The sequence below is a fragment of the Enhydra lutris genome, unplaced genomic scaffold (genome assembly GCF_002288905.1).
Source record: "Enhydra lutris kenyoni isolate GAN:26980312 unplaced genomic scaffold, ASM228890v2 scaffoldscaffold54, whole genome shotgun sequence".
Classification (NCBI taxonomy): Eukaryota; Metazoa; Chordata; class Mammalia; order Carnivora; family Mustelidae; genus Enhydra; species Enhydra lutris.
This window is the reverse complement of record NW_019154138.1, coordinates 212,830-232,821: the sequence shown is the minus strand read 5'-3', so window position 1 is coordinate 232,821 and position 19,992 is coordinate 212,830. Positions and strand designations below refer to the sequence as shown.

The window sequence follows — 19,992 nt, the reverse complement described above, 5'->3', positions numbered from 1 at the left end:
ACTCTCTCTTTGCAGTGAAGAAACAACTGGCGACATAAGTGATTCCATGGATTTTGTACTACTTAACTTTGCAGAGATGAACAAGCTGTGGGTGCGAATGCAACATCAGGGACATAGCCGAGATAGAGAGAAAAGAGAACGAGAAAGACAAGAACTGAGAATTTTGGTGGGAACAAATTTGGTGCGCCTCAGTCAGTTGGAAGGCGTGAATGTGGAACGTTACAAACAGGTGTATATCCTTTTACTTGTCACCTTTTCCTATGAGATATAAATTGAAGTCTGATTTTTTAAAATTAAAATATTTTTATTAAAAAATATTACATTGAAAACCACTTTAAAATTAAAGACAAGTAAATTGAAAGATATATTTTTAGTTTGTATTTGTGGATTGGAAGACTCAATATTATTAAGATACCAATTTTTCTTAAATTGAGATTGACTGTATTTAACTCCAGGTTTACTCTAAAGCTGCATTAAGAATGTGATATCAGGGGGCATGTGGGTGGCTCAGTGGGTTAAAGCCTCTGCCTTCGGCTCAGGTCATGATCCTAGGGTCCTGGGATCAAGCCCCGCATCGGGCTCTCTGCTCAGCAGGGAGCCTGCCTCCTCCTCTCTCTGCCTGCCTCTCTGCCTGCTTGTGGTCTCTGTCAAATAAATAAAATAAAAAAAAAAAATGTGATGTTGGTGGAAGAGATAAATCAGTGGGGTGAGTTAAGCAGAGATCGACAAACTCTCTCTGTAAAGGACCAAATAGTAAATGTTGTTTGATTTTGTCCGCAACTACTAAACTGCAGCTGTAGTGAAAAGCAGTAACAGACAATATGGGAGTCCGTTACAGAAGCAGACATTGAACTAGATTTGTCAGCCCTGGAAAAGATAGTCCAGAATAGGCTCACATATATATAGTAGATTACTTTTGATAAAAGTGTAATCTTAACCTTCTCAGCGAATGTTTCTGGAAAAATTAGACATCTGTGTGCAAACAAGACCCTTGAACTATGACCCATTCTCATACCATACAGAAAAACTAAAAAAATGGATCACAGACCTAAATATAAAACCTAAAACTATAAACTTTTAGAAAATAAATACAAAATATATCTTTATAGTGTTAGATTAGGCAAAGATTTCTTAGGACACAAAAGGCACAAATCATAAAGGAAAAAAAAAATTCCTAAACTTCATCCTAAATGACTTATTAAGGAGAAGTCCAGAATTTATTTAAATTTTTAAAAAAAATTCTTCTGTTCAAAAAAATAAAATAAAATAATGCTTCTGTAAAATGTTGAAGTTTAATTTAAAAAGTAAGTATGAGTTGGAAAAATCTAAAATTAGATTCTCAAATTAATAGCTTAAATATGTTATTAGAGGAGTTTCTTAGGAATTAAAAATAATGTTTTAACTCTTACCTTTTTCTTTTAGATTGTTTTGACTGGCATATTGGAGCAAGTTGTGAATTGTAGGGATGCATTGGCTCAAGAATACCTCATGGAGTGTATTATTCAGGTAAGTGAGGACATTCATTTTATAAATAACTCATTTTGTCCTTCATTAATTTTCATTGTTTTGAAAAAAAGTCTTGATAGAATAGAAAAGAAGCTATCCTGAGGTGTCTGGATGGCTCAGTGGGTTGAGCATCTGACTCTTGATTTCGGATCTGGGAGTCCTGGGATCAAGCCCTATGTGGGGCTCCTGGTTCAGTGGGGAGTCTGCTGCTGGTCTCCCTCTCCATCTGCCCCTTCCCCCGCAATGTGTATGCTCACCCACACTCACTCACTCTTCCTAAAATAAATAAATCTTAAAAAAAAAAAAAAGGAAAAAAAAACAAGCTGTCCTGATTAAAAAGAATTATTTTCTCTTACTGGTAACTTGGTCTTTGTATTGATATGTTTTCTCCCCCCAAAATGCAGGAAAGAGTAGCCTCCAAGTTCTCTAGTTCTCATTAGTTTTAGTTTAATTGTAGATGTAGTTTGTCTAGTGGATTATTTCTACTTGGGTTTAATGTTTAAAGAGACTCAAAAGTAATGTGTTTGAATTTAGTTGTGTAAGATTAAAACTATTGTTTCCACAATACGAACTTTATCATAAGTCCAGATTATAATGTGAAATACTTTTACTTGTGTCAATTATTTATCATTTGATTTTCAGGTTTTCCCTGATGAATTCCACCTTCAAACTTTGAATCCTTTTCTCCGGGCCTGTGCTGAGTTACACCAAAATGTAAATGTGAAGAACATAATCATTGCTTTAATTGATAGGTAAGTGCTTCCAACACTGGAGGGTAGTGTTCTGACCAGGGACTAATGAATTTAAAACATTTTTGTGAATTACTTCTGTTACATCTTTATTATATTAATGATTTTAAGGCAATTACACTATGAACAGTTTAGTTCTGTAAGTATGAGTATCTACCAGGTGCTTACCTGGCTTAGGCATGAAGGAGGTTTAGCAGGAGGCATGGAGATAATGAGTTTTTTTTTTTTTTTAAGATTTTATTTATTTATTTGACATACAGAGATCACAAGTAGGCAAAGAGGCAGGCAGAGAGAGAGAGAAGGGGAAGCAGGCTCCCTGCTGTGGGGCTCGATCCCACAACCCTGAGATCATGACCTGAGCCAAAGGCAGAGGCTTAAGGCACTAAGCCACCCAGGCGCCCCTAAACATTCTTTTTTTTTTTTTAAAAGATTTTATTTATTTGAGAGAGAGAGCATAAGAGAGGGGAGTGTCAGAGAGAGAAGCAGACTCCCTGCTGAGCAGGGAGCCTGATGTGGGACTCGATCCTGGAGCTGAGGGACTTGATCTTGGGACCATGGGATCATGACCTCAGCTGAAGGCAGTCGCTCAACCAACTGAGCCACCGAGGCACCTGATAATGAATATTTTTAATCTAGACATTTAGTTGGCAGTGTCATACAGATCCATTATTTAACTCTTACATATTCAGAGAACAAAATTTGTTTTTTACGGTAATGAAAGTTACTTTTTATTGGGCACTGATTTGATTTGGAGTCTCTTTTATCAAGTAGCCATTAGATATAGATGATTAAGAATGTTCAGGTAAAGGGGGCACCTGGGTGACTAGTTGGTTATATGACTGCCTTTGGCTTGGGTCATGATCCTGGAGGCCCAGGATTGAACCCCTCCTCGTTGGGCTCCCTGCTTAGCGAGGAGTCTGCTTCTCTCTTTCCCTCTGCCCCTACCCCTGCTCATGTTCTCTCACTTGCTCACTCTCTCAAATAAATAAAATCTAAAAAAAGTTTTAAAAAGAATGTTCAGGTAAGGGTACCTGGGTGGCTCAGTCGGCTAAGGGTCTGCCCTCTGCTCAGGTTGTGATCCCAGGGTCCTGGGATTGAGTCCCACATCGGGCTCTCTGCTCAGCAGGGGATCTACTCCTCCTCCTCCCTCAGCCCCTCCCCTGGCTTGTGCTCTCTCTTGCTCATTCTTTCTCTTTCAAATAAATAAGTAAAATAATTTTAAAAATTTTAACAAAAAAGAATGTTTAGGTAATCATTCTATCATTATATTTTTTTAAAAAAGAGTTTTGAGGGCACCTGGGTGGCTCAGTGGGTTAAGCCTCTGCCTTTGGCTCAGGTCATGATCTCAGAGTCCTGGGATCAAGCCCCACATCGGGCTCCCTGCTCAGCAGGGAGCCTGCTTCCCCCTCTCTCTCTGCTTGCCTCTCTGCCTATTTGTGATCTCTCTCTCTCTCTCTGTCAAATAAATAAATAAAATTTAAAAGAAAAAAAAAAAGAGTTTTGAAGTATTAAATATGTTTAGTATATGCCCCTTAGGTTTAAATTTTACTTCTTTCGGCATTGGTCTTGGTTAAAAATATTAAACTTGGCTTTTGATAATGACTCTAATGTGTCTTCTTGGCAACTGTGCTGAGTGCTAGTATATAACATGTGTCCTACTCATTAGCTTACACATCATTGACCTTATGAAACCAGGAACCCAAGTGAAGATTTATTTCTGCAAATACCTTTATATATATATATATATATATATATATAAGATTTTTTTTTTTTTTTTAAATTTATCAGAGAGAGAGAGGGAGAGCGAGCACAGGCAGACAGAATGGCAGGCAGAGGCAGAGGGAGAAGCAGGCTCCCTGCAGAGCAAGGAGCCCGATGTGGGACTCGATCCCAAGATGCTGGGATCATGACCTGAGCCGAAGGCAGCTGCTTAACCAACTGAGCCACCCAGGCGTCCATATATATATATATATATATATATATATATTAATATATTTTTTTTTTTTTTTTTTTTTTTTTAAGATTTTATTTATTTGAGAGACACAGCGAGAGAGGGAATGCAAGCAGACGGAGTGGGAGAGGGAGAAGCAGGCTCCCTGCCAAGCAGGGAGCCCGATTCAGGGCTCGATCCCAGGACCCTGGAATCATGACCTGAGATGAAGGCAGACACTTAACACCTGAGTCACCCAGGTGCTCCTTTTTTTAGATTTTAAATACCTAAGTTATTAAAGTCTAAGATGTAGCAGATTCTCCAAATCACTAGTTTAAATCTGGACAGCAAGAATTATATGTGAATTGGGCATACTCTTAATGGAAGCTATAATGGGATTTATCTTTTAAAGATTGTTTTTTAAAATCATGGCTGTCAAATACATTTGTCCCTTTAATGCATTTTTATCTGTGATCTACTTGATTAAGTTTCAAAGACTATGGCAAAATCAGGCTGTTAAAAATCTTATGTATGGTATAAAATATGGCATATAGTAAGAATTCAGTGAAATACGACATCATTGACAAAACTGTTCAGTTAAAAATGAATTGACCACTTATACCATAAACAAAAATAAACTCAAAATGGATTAAAGACCTCAATGTGAGACCTGAAACCATAAAAAATCCTAGAAGAGAGCACAGGCAGTAATTTCTCTGACATTGGCCATAGCAGCATTTTCTTAGATATGTCTCCTGAGGCAAGGGAAATAAAAGCAAAAATAAACTATTGGGTTTACATCAAAATAAAAAGTTTCTGCACAATGAAGGAGGCAATCAACAAAACTAAGAGGCAACCTACTGAATGAGAGAAGATATTTGCAGATGACATATCTGATAAATGGTTAGTATCCAGAATATATAAAAAGCTGATAAAACTCAATACCCCAAAACCAAATAATCTGACTTAAAAATGGGCAGAAAACATGAATAGACATTTCTCCAAAGAAGTCATCCAGATGGCCTACAGACACACGAAAAGATGCTCAACATCACTTACCATCAGGGGAAATGCAAATCAAAACTAAAATAGTTGTATCTCTTCACACCTGTCAGAATAGCTAAAATGAAAAACACAAAAAACAAGTGTTGCCGAGGATGTGGAGAAAAAGGAACCGTCTTTCACTGTTGGTGAGAATGCAGACTGGTACAGCCATTGTGGAAAACAGTGTAGAGGTTCCTCAGAAACTTAAAAATGGAACTACCCTATGATTCAGCAATCACACTACTTGATATCTACCCAGAAAACACAAAAACACTAATTCAAAGGAATACATGCAACCCTGTGTTAATAGCAGCATTCCCTACAAAAGCCAAATTATGGAAGAAGCCCAAGTGTCTGTGGATAGATGAATGGATAAAGAAGACATGGTATATAAGTAATGGGATGTTATTCAGCCATAAAAGGAATGAAATCTTGCTATTTTCAGTGACATGGATGGAGCTAGAGAGTATTATGCTGAGCTAAGTAAGGCAGAAAAAGACAAATACCATATGATTTCACTCATGTGGAATTTAAGAAACAAATGAACAAAGAGGAAAAAAAAGAGAGACAAACCAAGAAACAGACTCTTAACTCTAGGGAACAAACTGATGGTTACCAGAGGGAAAGTCAGTGTGGGGTATGGGGGAATAGGTGATGGGGATTAAGTAGTGCACTTGTCATGATGAGCAATGGGTGATGTGTGGAAGTGTTGAATCACTGTATTGTACACCTGAAACTAACAAAACACTGTTAACTCTAATGGAATTAAAAACTTATTAAAAAAATGAATTGAGGGAATGATCAGCTCCATTCCGTGTCCTTTTTTAAAATCTTTTTTAATGTTGTAGGAGAAATACCTTGTAGAAAATATAGAAAAGTGTAAAGAATAAATGTCATCCATAATCCCACTACCTAAATCCCTGTATTTGTTGAAATAAAGATTATTTTCTTTTTCAGATTAGCGTTGTTTGCCCACCGTGAAGATGGACCTGGAATCCCAGCAGATATTAAACTTTTTGACATATTTTCACAGCAGGTGGCTACAGTAATACAGGTTTGTATGGCTTTTCTCCTACATTCTCAAAATTTTGAAACTTCTGAGCTGGTAGAACCTTTTGTGATTGTTTAAGATAAATTCTGTGGTTTTCTCAACATTTCAGTCTAGACAAGACATGCCTTCAGAGGATGTTGTATCTTTACAAGTTTCTCTCATTAATCTTGCTATGAAGTGTTACCCTGATCGTGTGGACTATGTTGATAAAGTTCTAGAAACTACAGTGGAAATATTTAATAAGCTCAACCTTGAACAGTAAGTCAAAGTTATATTTTTATAAAAACCCTCATCAAGCACTTTTTAATCCTAGACTTGTTTTTCTTAATTGCTTTTTGAAATGTTAGCATTTGTTAGATTGGTATGCTTGGTGTTAATCAGTGCAGAAAGTAGCAATCAATTTCTTGGTTGTATACATTGATCAAGTAGTGGCACTCAAGGACTAGAAGTAGTCTATGGACCAGAGTCTCTCCATTTCAAACCCCTTTGATATATGAATGAGTTAGTTTTCAGACTAGTAAGGAAGTTAATAGTTGACCTTAGAACAATGTTGGGGTTGGGGCACTGACCTTCTGTGCAATTGAAAAACTGCTTATAACTTTTAACTACCTAAAACTTAATTACTGATAGCCTACTGTTGACCAGAAGCCTTACCAGTAACAGTCAATTAACACATATTTTGTACATTCTACATAGTATATACTGTATTCTTACAATTATGTAAACTAGAGAAAAGAAAATGTTATTTAAAAAACTACAGGAAGAGAAAATACATTTTATTGTACTGTATTTGTAGAAAAATATCCATGTGTAAGTCAGCCTGCACTACTCAAATCCATATTCATGGGTCAGCTGTGTTTGTGGTAAGCAGTGTTTCTGTAGGGAGTGGTTTCCTAGAGATGAATATGTTTTAAAAAATTAGGAGCATATGTATAATTAAGGTGTGGAAATTAAATTGGCTTAAAATACTTCTCTATTTGACCTTTGATTTTGATACCATTGAGGAAAAAAGTCTTACTTTGTTGCTAATTGAGAGCCTCAAGGTGCTGTCCTAGTCTGTGGCATCCTCTAGTGGCCACTGTGCGTAATTCTGATCCCTTTATCTTTTCCTCAGCAGTCCCCTCGTTGTCTGTCTTGTATTGCATCTGAACATGGGGTCAAGCTAGTCCCTTTCCCCTTATCCTTATTATTCATAATTTTGCCTCATATAATCTTTTTCTTTTTCATCTCCCTTCTTGTGGTTGAGCCACATTAGGAAGATTTCTTATTTTCCTATAACTCTTTTTAATCACCATCCCGCCTTCTTTTGGTTACTTCCATTTTTTGTGAACTGAAAAATATTCCAGATCTCGAATGTTAAATGTGAGAGAAAATTAAATCATGTGTCTGTATCTTCTCCCACCAAGTACGTTTTAAAGTAAAATTAGACAAAGAATTAGAAATCCCTACCTCTAAAGATCTTATAAATGCCCAGGTATGCCTCATCTCCACAGAATGCTCCTGTGAGCTGCTACTTTAAATCCAGCCTGCTTTTCCTTGAGTGCCAGCATCTGATGCAAAAGAAGCAGGTTTTCTTCTGTTTTGTGGAGTTGCTAGTTTTGCATGGATTTTTCTCCCTACTTATTTTCATCATGAATATACAGTGTTTATTGGCTGCCTAGCAACCTAACTGCCACTTAAAATGCTTTCCTAAAAATGTCAAATTCTAGACAGTCATTTTAACTCCAGCTGTACAACCGGTAAGATGTTGTTACATCTTACTTTGTATTAACAGAACATTAAGAGGTGAGTACGTGTTTGTGTTTAGATAGGCATCTTTATCTTCTCAGAAAGTCATTGGAGTATTTTGAGATGGTGTGATCCACCTGACCTCTTTGTTTTAATGTATAAATGAAAACGTTCAAGTTTTTATGCAATCAGTATGTTTGTATATAGAGAAAGTTAATTTTACTCATTAAAGAGCTGTTGTTTTTCTTTTTGTAGTATTGCTACCAGTAGTGCAGTTTCAAAGGAGCTCACCAGACTTTTGAAGATACCTGTTGACACTTACAACAATATTTTAACAGTCTTGAAATTAAAACATTTTCACCCACTTTTTGAGTACTTTGACTATGAGTCCAGAAAGAGCATGAGTTGTTACGTGCTTAGTAATGTTCTGGATTATAACACAGAAATTGTCTCTCAAGACCAGGTAAGAGAATACCAGTGTGCTATATATTAGGAAAGCTGAGACAACGTAGTAATGATTTTAGATCCTGAGACTCACACATTAAACGGAAGAAGAGTGTAATATTAAAAAAAGAGATTATGGGGTGCATGGGTGGCTCAGTCGTTAAGCATCTGCCTTTAGCTCAGGGCATGATCCCAGAGTCCTGGGATCGAGCCCCATGTCGGGCTTCCTGCTTGGTGGGGAGCCTGCTTCTCCCTCTGCCTGCTGTTCACCCTGCATGTGCGTGCTCTCTCTGTCAAATAAAATCTTAAAAAAATAATAATAAAAATTGAAAAAGGTTACAATGAGCTTACTTATATAAATTAGAAATTAGAAGTGTATAGAGACATACCATAAGAGACTATTTATCTCAGGAAGCAAACTGAGGATTGCTGGAGTGGAGGGGGGTGGTAGGGATGGGGTGGCTGGGTGATGGACATTGAGGAGGGTATGTGCTATGGTGAGCGCTGTGAATTGTGTAAGACTGATGGATCATAGACCTGTACCCCAAAACAATGCATTATATGTTAATAAAGTAAAAAATAAGTGTGGGCTACAGAAAGGTAAATTAGAGGTCTATAAAGATGAAATTATAAAACTATAATCCTACGAGAAAGAGAATAACTACTATTAATTAATATTTGGTATATCTTTTTAGACTCTTGTCTGTATGTGTATTAGCATACATAAACCTTAAAAATAAGAGGAATTATGTTAATACTGGTTAACTTTACATAACTGGAAACCCTTTTTTAAAATTAATTTTTCTCTTAACATATAATGTATTATTAGCCCCAGGGGTACAGGTCTGTGTATCACCAGGTTTACACATTTCTCAGCAGTCACCATAGCATATACCTTCTCCAGTGTCCATAACCCCACCACCCTCTCCCTACCCCCTCCCCCCGGCAACCCTCAGTTTGTTTTGTGAGATTAAGAGTCTCTTACAGTTTGTCTCCCTCCCGATCTCATCTTGTTTCATTTATTCTTTTCCTACCCCCCAAACCCCCACATTGCATCTCCACTTCCTCATATCAGGGAGATCATATGATAGTTGTCTTTGTCTGATTGACTTAATTTCGCTAAGCGTGATACCCTTTAGTTCCATCCACGTCATTGCAAATGGCAAGATTTCATTTCTTTTGGTGGCTGCATAGTATTCCATTGTATGTATATACACCACATCTTCTTTATCCATTCATCTGTTGATGGACATCTAGGGTCTTTAACTGGAAACACTTTTAATAGTGACTTTACATGCTGATGGTCTCACCTCAGTGGATTTCTGCCTCTCATTTTATAGGTGGATTCCATAATGAATTTGGTATCCACGTTGATTCAGGACCAGCCAGATCAGCCCATAGAAGACCCTGATCCTGAAGACTTTGCTGATGAGCAGAGCCTTGTGGGCAGATTCATTCATCTTCTGCGGTCTGAGGATCCCGACCAGCAGTACTTGGTATGAGTTAACTCAGTTATCATACACCTTCATAGCTTTAGTGAAACCATGTAGATATGCCTCAAATGGTCTGATGCCCCTTTGGTCTTAGAAGGTTTTGAAAAAACTGCAACTGAAGAGATAAGTGATATTCATGGAGTTTCACTTTATATAGAAATGCATAATTGTGAGCTCATGGGAAACAAGTTGGTTGCTCTAGTTTCTTTCAAGACTTCTTAAGAATTGCAGAAAACTGATTTTCCTTTAGTTGGATGTTCAGTACTCATTCCATGTTCATTTTCTTTTTGAACTATGCTGCTTTTAGAATTGTCCAGTTGCTTATCATAATAAAATTTAAAGTATAAGCAGCAGTCCTTATATTCAGTTGTATTTATGTTTCCAAGGTTTGAAAATAAAAGTTGTATGTGTTTGCCACATTGAAAATATATGAAAAGACTTGAATCAAATGGGCTTTTTCTTAACCTTTTTTTCATGGTAAAGAACAACCAGTTGAGGTTTTCCCTTTCTTTATCTTTAGTCTCAGTAAATGTTTGTGAAGTGAATAACATGTTGCCTGGGTAGGAATGTTGGTGACTGATCTGGATGATTTATTTTAATGAAAGGTAGCACAGATGGCTAATTATTGTTTGGGCAAAGTGTAGTTTAACTTGTTGGATTCATAGGCTGATATAATGAGGAACTTTTTTATTTGAGGTTGAGTCCTGACTTTCTCCTGTTGACTTTGTTATAGGACACTCTTGTGCTCCTTCATAAGCAGGGTGAAAAAGAAGCTGACTTCTTCTGGCAGTGATAGTCTTTGACTTGCCTGATAAACATTCTGGGCACTCCAGTGTCCCACTCGGTGCACTATGTGTGATCTGTACGCAGTGATTGGCTGAGTGTTCAGATATTTTAACTGATTCCCTTATGTTTCGGTGCCTACATGTGTTTTTTTTTGTTGCTTTCCAAATGCGTTAGTAGGAAGTATGCCTTCCACATGTAGCCAATTGATTGTACCTGTGCACTGAACGACCTTTAAGGGAGGATCGTTAGCTCTGATTTCCCCAAGGGGGAATGCATTCTCATCTATTATGTTAGAGAAATTCACAAAACCTGAATATGTCACACATTGTGTCACACATATTAAAAAGTAATACTTGTGGTTTTTCTCAAACAATCTGACATTTATTTCACAATGGCTCTTTTAAAGTATATTGCCATTTCCTTTTACTTAATGGTCATTTTTTTTTTCTGAATCAGGAGGTAAGACATACCAGCAATACACACATAGTTACTTTGCATCCTAGTAATAACCAACATTTTCTGAGCCCTTGCGCCCTTTCCTTGGGTCAGGTGTTATAACTCTTCACTTGCCTTACTTGATCTTCCCAACAACAATAACAACCACCACTGCGCTTTTCAAATGAAACTTTTACTGCTAAGAGAAGGTAAATAATTTGCTCAGGGTCACTCAAGCAGTAGGTGTTAGAATCTCCTTTTAAATAGAAGTCTGTCTTCAGAGTCTGCAATCTCTGTCAACATAGCAGACTTTGTACATGTGTGTATGACAATGTGTTACTGTCTGTCTCTGCCCTTGCCTAGTTGTGTAGCTCTGGACACATTATGTAGCCTCTTTGAACCTCAGCCTTCTTTATTTGTGAAATGGGGTTACTGTCTGTCTCGGTTCTGATATCAATTACATTGACTCCATGAGATTAAAAAATACAAAGCATCTACTGTAAAGCCTGCTACATCAGATGTAGTCAAAAATGTTAGGAATAACAGTGTTTAGAGCCCTCATTTGATTTTATAAATGATTACTTATAGTGCAGGAAAGATTAATGTTTAGGTTTGTTTTTTTTTTTTTTTTTTTTTTTGTCAGATTTTAAACACAGCACGAAAACATTTTGGAGCTGGTGGAAATCAGCGGATTCGCTTCACACTGCCACCCTTGGTATTTGCAGCTTATCAGCTGGCGTTTCGCTACAAAGAGAATTCTAAAGTGGTGGGTTTACTTTTAAGTATGTCACTACTTTTTTTTCTCTTTTTCTTCTGTGTGTATGTAATTTATTATAGAAAATTTCAAACATTCAAAAATAGTGGTATAATAAAATTCCAGTTTCAGTAAATCGTTCATTATACATCTTGTATTAAGTTTCCCTAATGGTGTTGGTAGATTGCATATACTTGCTGAGCGATCACGTAAAAACACTAAGAAATGAAAGATTAAAACACTTCAGATTTCTGCCAAAAGTTTTCCTGTAATTTAAAGATTACTTGAGGGGTACCTGGGTGGCTCAGATGGTTGAGCCTCGCCTTCAACTCAGGCCATGATCTTGGGTCCTGGGATTGAGCCCTACATGGGGGTGGGGGTGGTGAGAGGGGTCGTCCTGGCCCAGCGGGGAGTCTGCCTCTCCCTCTCCCTCTCTTCCCTGCTCATGTGCATGCATACACTCTTTCTTTCTGTCTCGAATGAATAAATTCTTAAAAATCTTAAAATAAAAGAATAAAGATTATTTGTGAGACATTGATAAGTTTATGACAGAATTGGCTCAGACTGCTTCAGTTTAAGAATGATTTTACTTTCTTAGAGTCTTTACCAATTCTAAAGTGATACAGTAATTTCATGCAGAGGTTGCAAGTACGTAACAGGTGAGATCTAATTCAAGGTAGTTTTGACTCATGAAAGTGCCTAGCATTGCATTATAACCTTTCTCCAAAACCCTGAAATTGAATAATTTTATGAATTGTGTATATTTTTATGCACTTACTCCTTAAGCAGAATCGTGGCTTAAGTCTTCAATAGTTTTATAGAAAATACTTTAATATGGTGTACCTGAAATTTGGACAGTCAGGATAGTGTTAACGAATAAACCTCAGTAAACTTACTTTTCCAATAATAGAGAACCGTATACCTGCCAGCTTGACACAGCAGCTTTTGGCCAATTTATATTATGCCACCTGCTCATTTAGTCCCTTTTCTAGCATTCTATGTATAGATTTTGGTAACAATGGAAATAGCAACTAGCATTCACTGTGTGCCGTATACTGTGCCAAAGACTATCTATATACTTGGATTATTGCGTTTAATCCTTGCAGCAAGTCTATAATGATTACCCTCTTTTAAAAATGAAAAGAACTGATTGCTTTAATAAGAAATTTGGATGGTCAAACATGGATAAACTTTAACCTCACTAGTAATTTCAACAATGAACCTCTGTTTTAGAAATCATAGTGGTAAAGAGAAAAGAAAAAGAAGGTTTGCGGTGGCAGTGGTGTAATGGAAATTCATTCTCAACTAGTAATGGTGGGCATGTGAAATACTACAGTTTTTCTAAAAAACTGTCAGTGTGTAAGTAGAGCCTTAAAAGAACTAATAATTCCACTTCTAAGAATTTATACTAAGACATAATTAGGGATTCAGTAAACTGCGTGTGTATAGAGCATTAGTATTCATTGGTATTACAGATTATCCAAAAGGAAATAGTTAAGTAAATTATGCTATATTCAGTGTGTGAAGTATTTTCTAGTCATTAAAGTGATTTCCAGTAACTTAGTATCATGAGGAAAATTGTTAAGACAAAATAAGTGAAGAAAAAGAAATTTGATGCAAATATATGCAGCATGAACCCAATTTAACGCTTCTGGTGAGTTACTATAAAGTAGAAAACAAAACCAGAGTAGACATCTCAGTTACATTACATTTGCATAGAAAAAAGGTGTTAACATCAGAATGTTATTAGTGTTTATTGCTGGGTAGTAGATTTAGGGATGATTATAATTTTTAAAATTTATTTATTTTCCTAATTCTGTGCAGTTGGGATATGTGTTGATTTTCTGATGAGAAAAAAGCAAAATGCCAAATATACAAAAATTACAAAGCCAGTAAGCACAAGTGGATGGATATGTGCTTGATTCACTTGTGTGCTTCATAAATGAAATGGAGAAGGAGGAGGATGATAGAACCTTGAGCTCAGCTTTCCTGCTTTTCCTGTTTGTTCTATAGAAGTTTCATATAAAATGAATATTCTTGAGCAAGTTAATCTTGAAATTAAGGTAATTGAAACTATTTTTTTTCTTTTAGGATGACAAATGGGAAAAGAAATGCCAGAAGATTTTTTCATTTGCTCACCAGACTATTAGTGCTTTGATCAAAGCAGAGCTGGCAGAATTACCCTTAAGACTTTTTCTTCAAGGGGCTCTAGCTGCTGGAGAAATTGGTTTTGAAAATCATGAAACAGTGGCATACGAATTTATGTCCCAGGTGATGGTCTTTTTCTCCTTTCTGTGTTGTTTAATCAGTTTTGCTATGTTCAGTCACCTGTTGTACTTACAGTGGTAGTGCACATGGATTTTCTCTTCACTGAATTTGTAACTACTCCTTTCCCACTATCTTGGAACTCCTTAATACTGTAATACTTAATACTATATTGATTGGTTTGGAGCAGGAAAATAGATCAGTTACTAGGTGCTATAAAGAGATTTAAGATTTCCAGGTGGGTCTTGGTATGTGTTTCATGGAGTGAAGAGTTCGTTTATTAATTTCAGTTTGAGAACTCTGGGTTAAACAAAAGATAAAACAAGTTTCCTTGTTGCAGGTTGTCAGTTTCTTTCCTGTATCAGCTGTCTTTTTCCTCTCCATGGGAGGGGTCAGCATGTTGTGATATGAAGAGACTGCAGAGGATCTCACAAGATGAGGGTTTTGGTAGGAAGTACTTTAGAAAGTGCACCAATAGATGGTAGTAAAGGTCTCTTCTCCTTCTTATTCACCAGGCATTTTCTCTGTATGAAGATGAAATCAGTGATTCCAAAGCACAGCTGGCTGCCATCACCTTGATTATTGGTACTTTTGAGAGGATGAAGTGCTTCAGTGAAGAGAATCATGAACCTCTGAGGACTCAGTGTGCACTTGCTGCATCCAAACTTCTGAAGAAACCTGACCAGGGCCGAGCTGTGAGCACCTGTGCACATCTCTTCTGGTCTGGCAGAAACACAGACAAAAATGGAGAGGAGGTAAGGAGGGAGGTCATTCCTGACCATGTTATAGGAAAGGGGATTGTTAAGAGGGAATAGCTGCCATGGCCCTTGTGTGCTAGAGGTGAAACATTTGGACAAAGGAAATAGCTTTGTTAATTAAAAGAAATAAAGTGGACAGTAATGTATAATGTATAGAGAGTTACGTCCTGTGGTGAAGCCCCACTTTGAGTATATTGTAATATAGCAAGTTTATACCACTGCCTTTAAAAAATATAAGTAATAAACATAAAACATTTAACATATAAATATGTAAAAACAAATTATAATTGTAAAGTATAGCTGTGTGCTTTAAAAAAAATGAAGAGGATTTAAATTTGTTGTATGCCTTAAGAGCCACTGTAGGGTTATGTTTATGTCTTTGTGTGAAATGGGACATTTATAATCCATTAATCTCTTTAATAGACCCTCTCACCCCACCCTCAACCCCCTCACTCTTTTATTCTAGCTTCATGGAGGCAAGAGGGTAATGGAATGCCTTAAAAAAGCTCTGAAAATAGCAAATCAGTGCATGGACCCCTCTTTACAAGTGCAACTTTTTATAGAAATTCTGAACAGATATATCTATTTTTATGAAAAGGAAAATGATGCGGTAAGTAAACTATAATAAAATATTGTTAGTGAGGTAATATTTTTCCATCCTGTTCTTCAGAGGTTTGATATATAGAAAAACTTATCATCTTGGTAATTTCATTCTCTAGTATCTTTTTCTGTCTATAGATGTATCTCTCTAAGAGAAGAACTCATTGTGTGTAAGAAAATTCTCATCTCTTTTGTTCATGAATATTTTATAAAAAATAGTCACTGTCTGTTTGAAAAACACACAATAGGCTGATTGGTTATCAGGTACAAATTTAGAATAATTCCTAAATGGAATATCCTTTTAGCAATAATACAGTGTTGGTCAAGATTTGTTGGTTAAATAAAATACTGCTTTTCTTTTATTGGTTCATGATGCTCTGTTTTTTATTGTTTTTGTTTGTTTTTTCTTTTTGTTGTTTTAGTTTTCGTTTTTTTGGTGAATTGCCAATAGTTGCTCAAACCAGGAATGATGTTTTCATCTCTCTTTTTATAATTACTTTGGTGACTATTGAGAGTAACACAAGAGTCTCAAAACATTTTTATTGAATTATATTTTTTATATGATACATGCTTGATTATGTAACTGTACATATTCTCTTGTAGGTCACAATTCAGGTTTTGAACCAGCTTATCCAAAAGATTCGAGAAGATCTTCCAAATCTTGAGTCCAGTGAAGAAACAGAGCAGATTAACAAACATTTTCATAACACACTGGAGCATTTGCGTTTGAGGCGGGAATCACCAGAATCTGAGGGGCCAATTTATGAAGGTCTCATCCTTTAAAAAGGAAACAGGCTCACCGTACTCTTTTCCATGTACATCCAGTAAGGGTTTTATTACACTAGGTTTCCCTTCCATAGATTGTGCCTTTCAGAAATGCTGAGGTAGGTTTCCTGTTCTTACCTGTGATGTGTTTTACCCAGCACCTCCAGACACCTTCAGGACCTTAATAAAGTTATTCACTTCATAAGTGTTCAGTCTGTCTGATCACCCCAGGTAGCATGATTGATCTGCTATTTAAAACTCAAGTGGTCTATTAAAAAAGCAGAAACAAACCACCACTTATCTCAGCTACTAATGAAGCTCTTCTTCCTTTATTCTGTTTTGTTGGTTGTGTAATTTCCTTCATTACTTGGGAGTACTAACTTGAAAGTGTCTGTCTCTCTGTTCTCTAGTCCAATTTGAGATTAATTTAGAGGAAAGGGATACTGTATGTGAAATTCAGCTTGGGCTTTTCTCTAATTGCAAGATAAGGCCATGTGTAATATTTTCCCTAAAACTAGAATATATTAGTGCATGTTTGAGAATTTTAAAACACCATGGTCAACACCAAAAGCTCTATTTTGCATATTTGGATTCAGTCATCAATTAAGAACCTATGTTGTCCTCTGGGCATATTTATCAAAATAATTTTGTTCTAAATAGTATAAAATAGGAAATTTGTGATCGATATAATTTATGTATAACCTTCATTATTGTAAATTTAAGGGGAAATGCATCATACAATTATGATTTTTTTTTTTTTTGCACCAGTGGAACAATAAAGTTGCTATTAACAATTTTGGACTTTTACCCTTTCATGCTAGATGTGTAGAAGGAGCTAGTAGAATGCCTATGGAGTTTAATAGACAATCTTACATTACAGCATTTGTTTGTTCAATTCTCAACTTAAGCACTTCTTTTTTTTTTTTTTTTTTTTTTAGATTTTATTTATTTGACAGAGAGATCACAAGTAGGCAGAGAAGCAGGCAGAGAGAGAGGAGGAAGCAGGCTCCCTGCTGAGCAGAGAGCCCGATGCGGGGCTCCATCCCAGGACCCTGGGATCATGACCTGAGCCGAAGGCAGAGGCCTTAACCCACTGAGCCATCCAGGCGCCCCAACTTAAGTACTTCTTGAGCAAGGCACCATCTGCTCTTTGGTTTATACCCATTGCTTTCCTTGGCCTTACCCTGTTCTCCTAGGCATGATGTCTCCACTTAAACTCTCAGAAGGCTAATTTAGTGTCTTGAAACAAAAAACATTTATTTCACGGTTTTCTGGCTTAGGAATTTAGGAGCAGCTTAGCTGGTGGTTCTGGCTTAGGGTGTTTCAAGATTTTGGCTGGAGCTGCAGCCATCTGAAGGTTTGGTTGGAGCTGGCTTCCAGGCTCATTCACATGACCATTATCTGGAGACCTCTGTTCCTCTCCTTTTGGGCCTTTACAAGGGCAGCTTGAGTGTCCTCATGACATAGCAGCTGCCTTCCCCAGAGTGACCCACAAGACAGGGCAAAGAGGCAGCCACATGCCTTTTTATGACCTGACCTTGGAACATACTGTTGTTTTTGCCTTATTCTGTTTGTTAGAAGGGAGTTACTAAGTCCAGTTCAGTGGTAAGAGGAATTAAGCTCTACCTCTTGAAGTGAGAAGTTGCAAATTTATGGGCATTTTCAAATGACCACCTCACTTAACACCTCACCATCTGTCCCTCCCCCTGCCATTGACAAATGTCTGGCACTTGTTAGATACTGTGGTCTGAATGTGTCCTCCCTCCACCCCCCCAAATTAATGTTGAAAACCTGACCCCCAAAGGTGTTGAGTGGTGGGGCCTTTGGAAGGTGCTTTGGTCATGAGGGTAGAATCTCATGAATGGCATTAGTGCCTTTATTAAAAGAGGCCCCAGAAAGCTTGCTTGCCCCTTTTCACTTTGTAAGGACACACAGGTTGGCAGTAAGGAACTTGGGGAAGGGCCCTCACTCAGCCATGCTAGTGTCTTGATCTTGGACTTAATAGCTTCCAGAACTGTGAGAAATAAACTTCTGTTTATAAGCTACTCAGTCTATTGTATTTTGTTACAGCAGTCTGAACAGACATCAGGTTTTATAGGAATAAGTGTCTATAAAGTTGTAGTATTCGTGCCATTAAAATCTCTCAAGTATGCTTAGCTTTTCTGTAGAACCTGTTATTCTAGCAAACCCTTTCTGTACGTTGCAGGTGTCACTTTACTCTAAACCTGATTGTGGAGTGAAGTTGACATGTTCATTTTATTCACGTGTTCTGTGAAATACAGCTGAAGGGTAAAGATATGACTTGAGAATACTTGAATTTGAATTCAGAAAGGTTCAGCGGTAAAATAATGTTAGTATAGAGTATAAAGTATTTCACATTTTTTTGGTGAGGTGAAGAGACCAGATTTAAGAAACCAAAGGTCTTCTGATTTTTTTTTTTTTTAACCAGAGTTTGGCTAATCTTAATTTGCAGATTTCTTTTTATTGAACAAAAGTTGAGCACCTGCTATGTGCCATACATAGGCGCTGGGTATAAAGGTGAACAAGATATGGTCCCTAGCTTTGAGAATTTTCTTCTGGTATGAAGACAAACCAGCAATAATAAAATATATTTCTAGGAGAGCACAGAAGGACTTTCAGGTGTTAGGGGTGTTGGAATACAACCTAGAGAGGGTTTTATGAGTCTTCATGTGACTTCAAGTCACAGGGCGTCAAGCCTTTTTTTTTTTTTTTTTTTTTTTAGCCTCGTGACGCTAATGCTTGACTTGCAGTCCCATGTTTTATAGCTAGAGCCAGGCTGTCCAGCAGTGTTCCATGGACTGAAGCAAGTTAAACTCTTAACCTGTCTGTAATGAGAGAAATGCAAAGAAAATGTGGACTAAGAATTAACACACACCAATTTGGCAATTTTATGTCTAGAATCTAATGAATTAGGGCTTGTGTTTTGTAGGTCTGCTCCCCTGGTCCTTTTTCTTTGTTCTTGGGTTTTGAGAGAGAGAGAGAGCACACATGAGCAGGAGGTGGGAGGGGCAGAGAGAATCTTAAGCAGGCTCCACTGACCATGGAGCCCAACACTGGGACTCAGTTACCACTTTGAGATCATGATCTTAGCTGAAATCAAGAGTCAGATGCTCAACCGACTTGAGCCACCAGGTACCCCCGAAATACTGGTTCTGGGGAGAGCAACCCTTCATAGGTGGAGAGAAGCATTGAGCCTAGGTTAGGCCTGATGTTGAATGGGGAATTCCAAGACTAGGGAACAGTCAGTACACATCTAGGAAGGTGATGTAAGTGGAACACCTCCCAGAACATGTATATGTTCTACACAATTCAGCATCCACAAGTAGAATAGCACTGGGTTGCACTGCGTCTTCCAGCTTTAAGTTCATCTTGTACTTAAGTGCTCACTCAGTATTTTTAAAATTTATTTATAGAGAAGGGGGGAGGGGCAGAGGAGAAGGAGAAAGAATCTTCAGCGGGCTCCATGCATAACGCAGAGCCCAATATAGGGCTTGATCTCACAACACTGAGATCATGACCTAAACTGAAATCAAGAGTCGGACCCCTAACCAACTGAACTGCCCAGGTGCCCCAGTATTTTTATTTTGACTAAGCCAGTCCCCCCTACTGTTCCTGTAGGTGGCACTATGTTGCTGTGACAAAGACCAGAGGCTCTGTCTGGAG

At 37.4% G+C, this 19,992-nt stretch overlaps 1 protein-coding gene across 1 annotated transcript in view; it reads left to right on the top strand.

The window, feature by feature from the left end:
- LOC111157368 (VPS35, retromer complex component) overlaps positions 1 to 16,578 on the top strand; it is a 28,048-nt gene extending 11,470 nt beyond the window's left edge. The window contains exons 6-17 of the mRNA XM_022518719.1: positions 16 to 229; positions 1,423 to 1,506; positions 2,149 to 2,258; positions 6,187 to 6,283; positions 6,390 to 6,538; positions 8,264 to 8,471; positions 9,793 to 9,948; positions 11,810 to 11,932; positions 14,012 to 14,191; positions 14,701 to 14,940; positions 15,410 to 15,553; positions 16,147 to 16,578. Of these exons, the coding sequence (XP_022374427.1) occupies positions 16 to 229; positions 1,423 to 1,506; positions 2,149 to 2,258; positions 6,187 to 6,283; positions 6,390 to 6,538; positions 8,264 to 8,471; positions 9,793 to 9,948; positions 11,810 to 11,932; positions 14,012 to 14,191; positions 14,701 to 14,940; positions 15,410 to 15,553; positions 16,147 to 16,326 (1,885 nt within the window). The 3' untranslated portion in view covers positions 16,327 to 16,578. The remainder of the gene's footprint in view (positions 1 to 15; positions 230 to 1,422; positions 1,507 to 2,148; positions 2,259 to 6,186; positions 6,284 to 6,389; positions 6,539 to 8,263; positions 8,472 to 9,792; positions 9,949 to 11,809; positions 11,933 to 14,011; positions 14,192 to 14,700; positions 14,941 to 15,409; positions 15,554 to 16,146) is intronic.
- Positions 16,579 to 19,992: the final 3,414 nt, after the last annotated feature.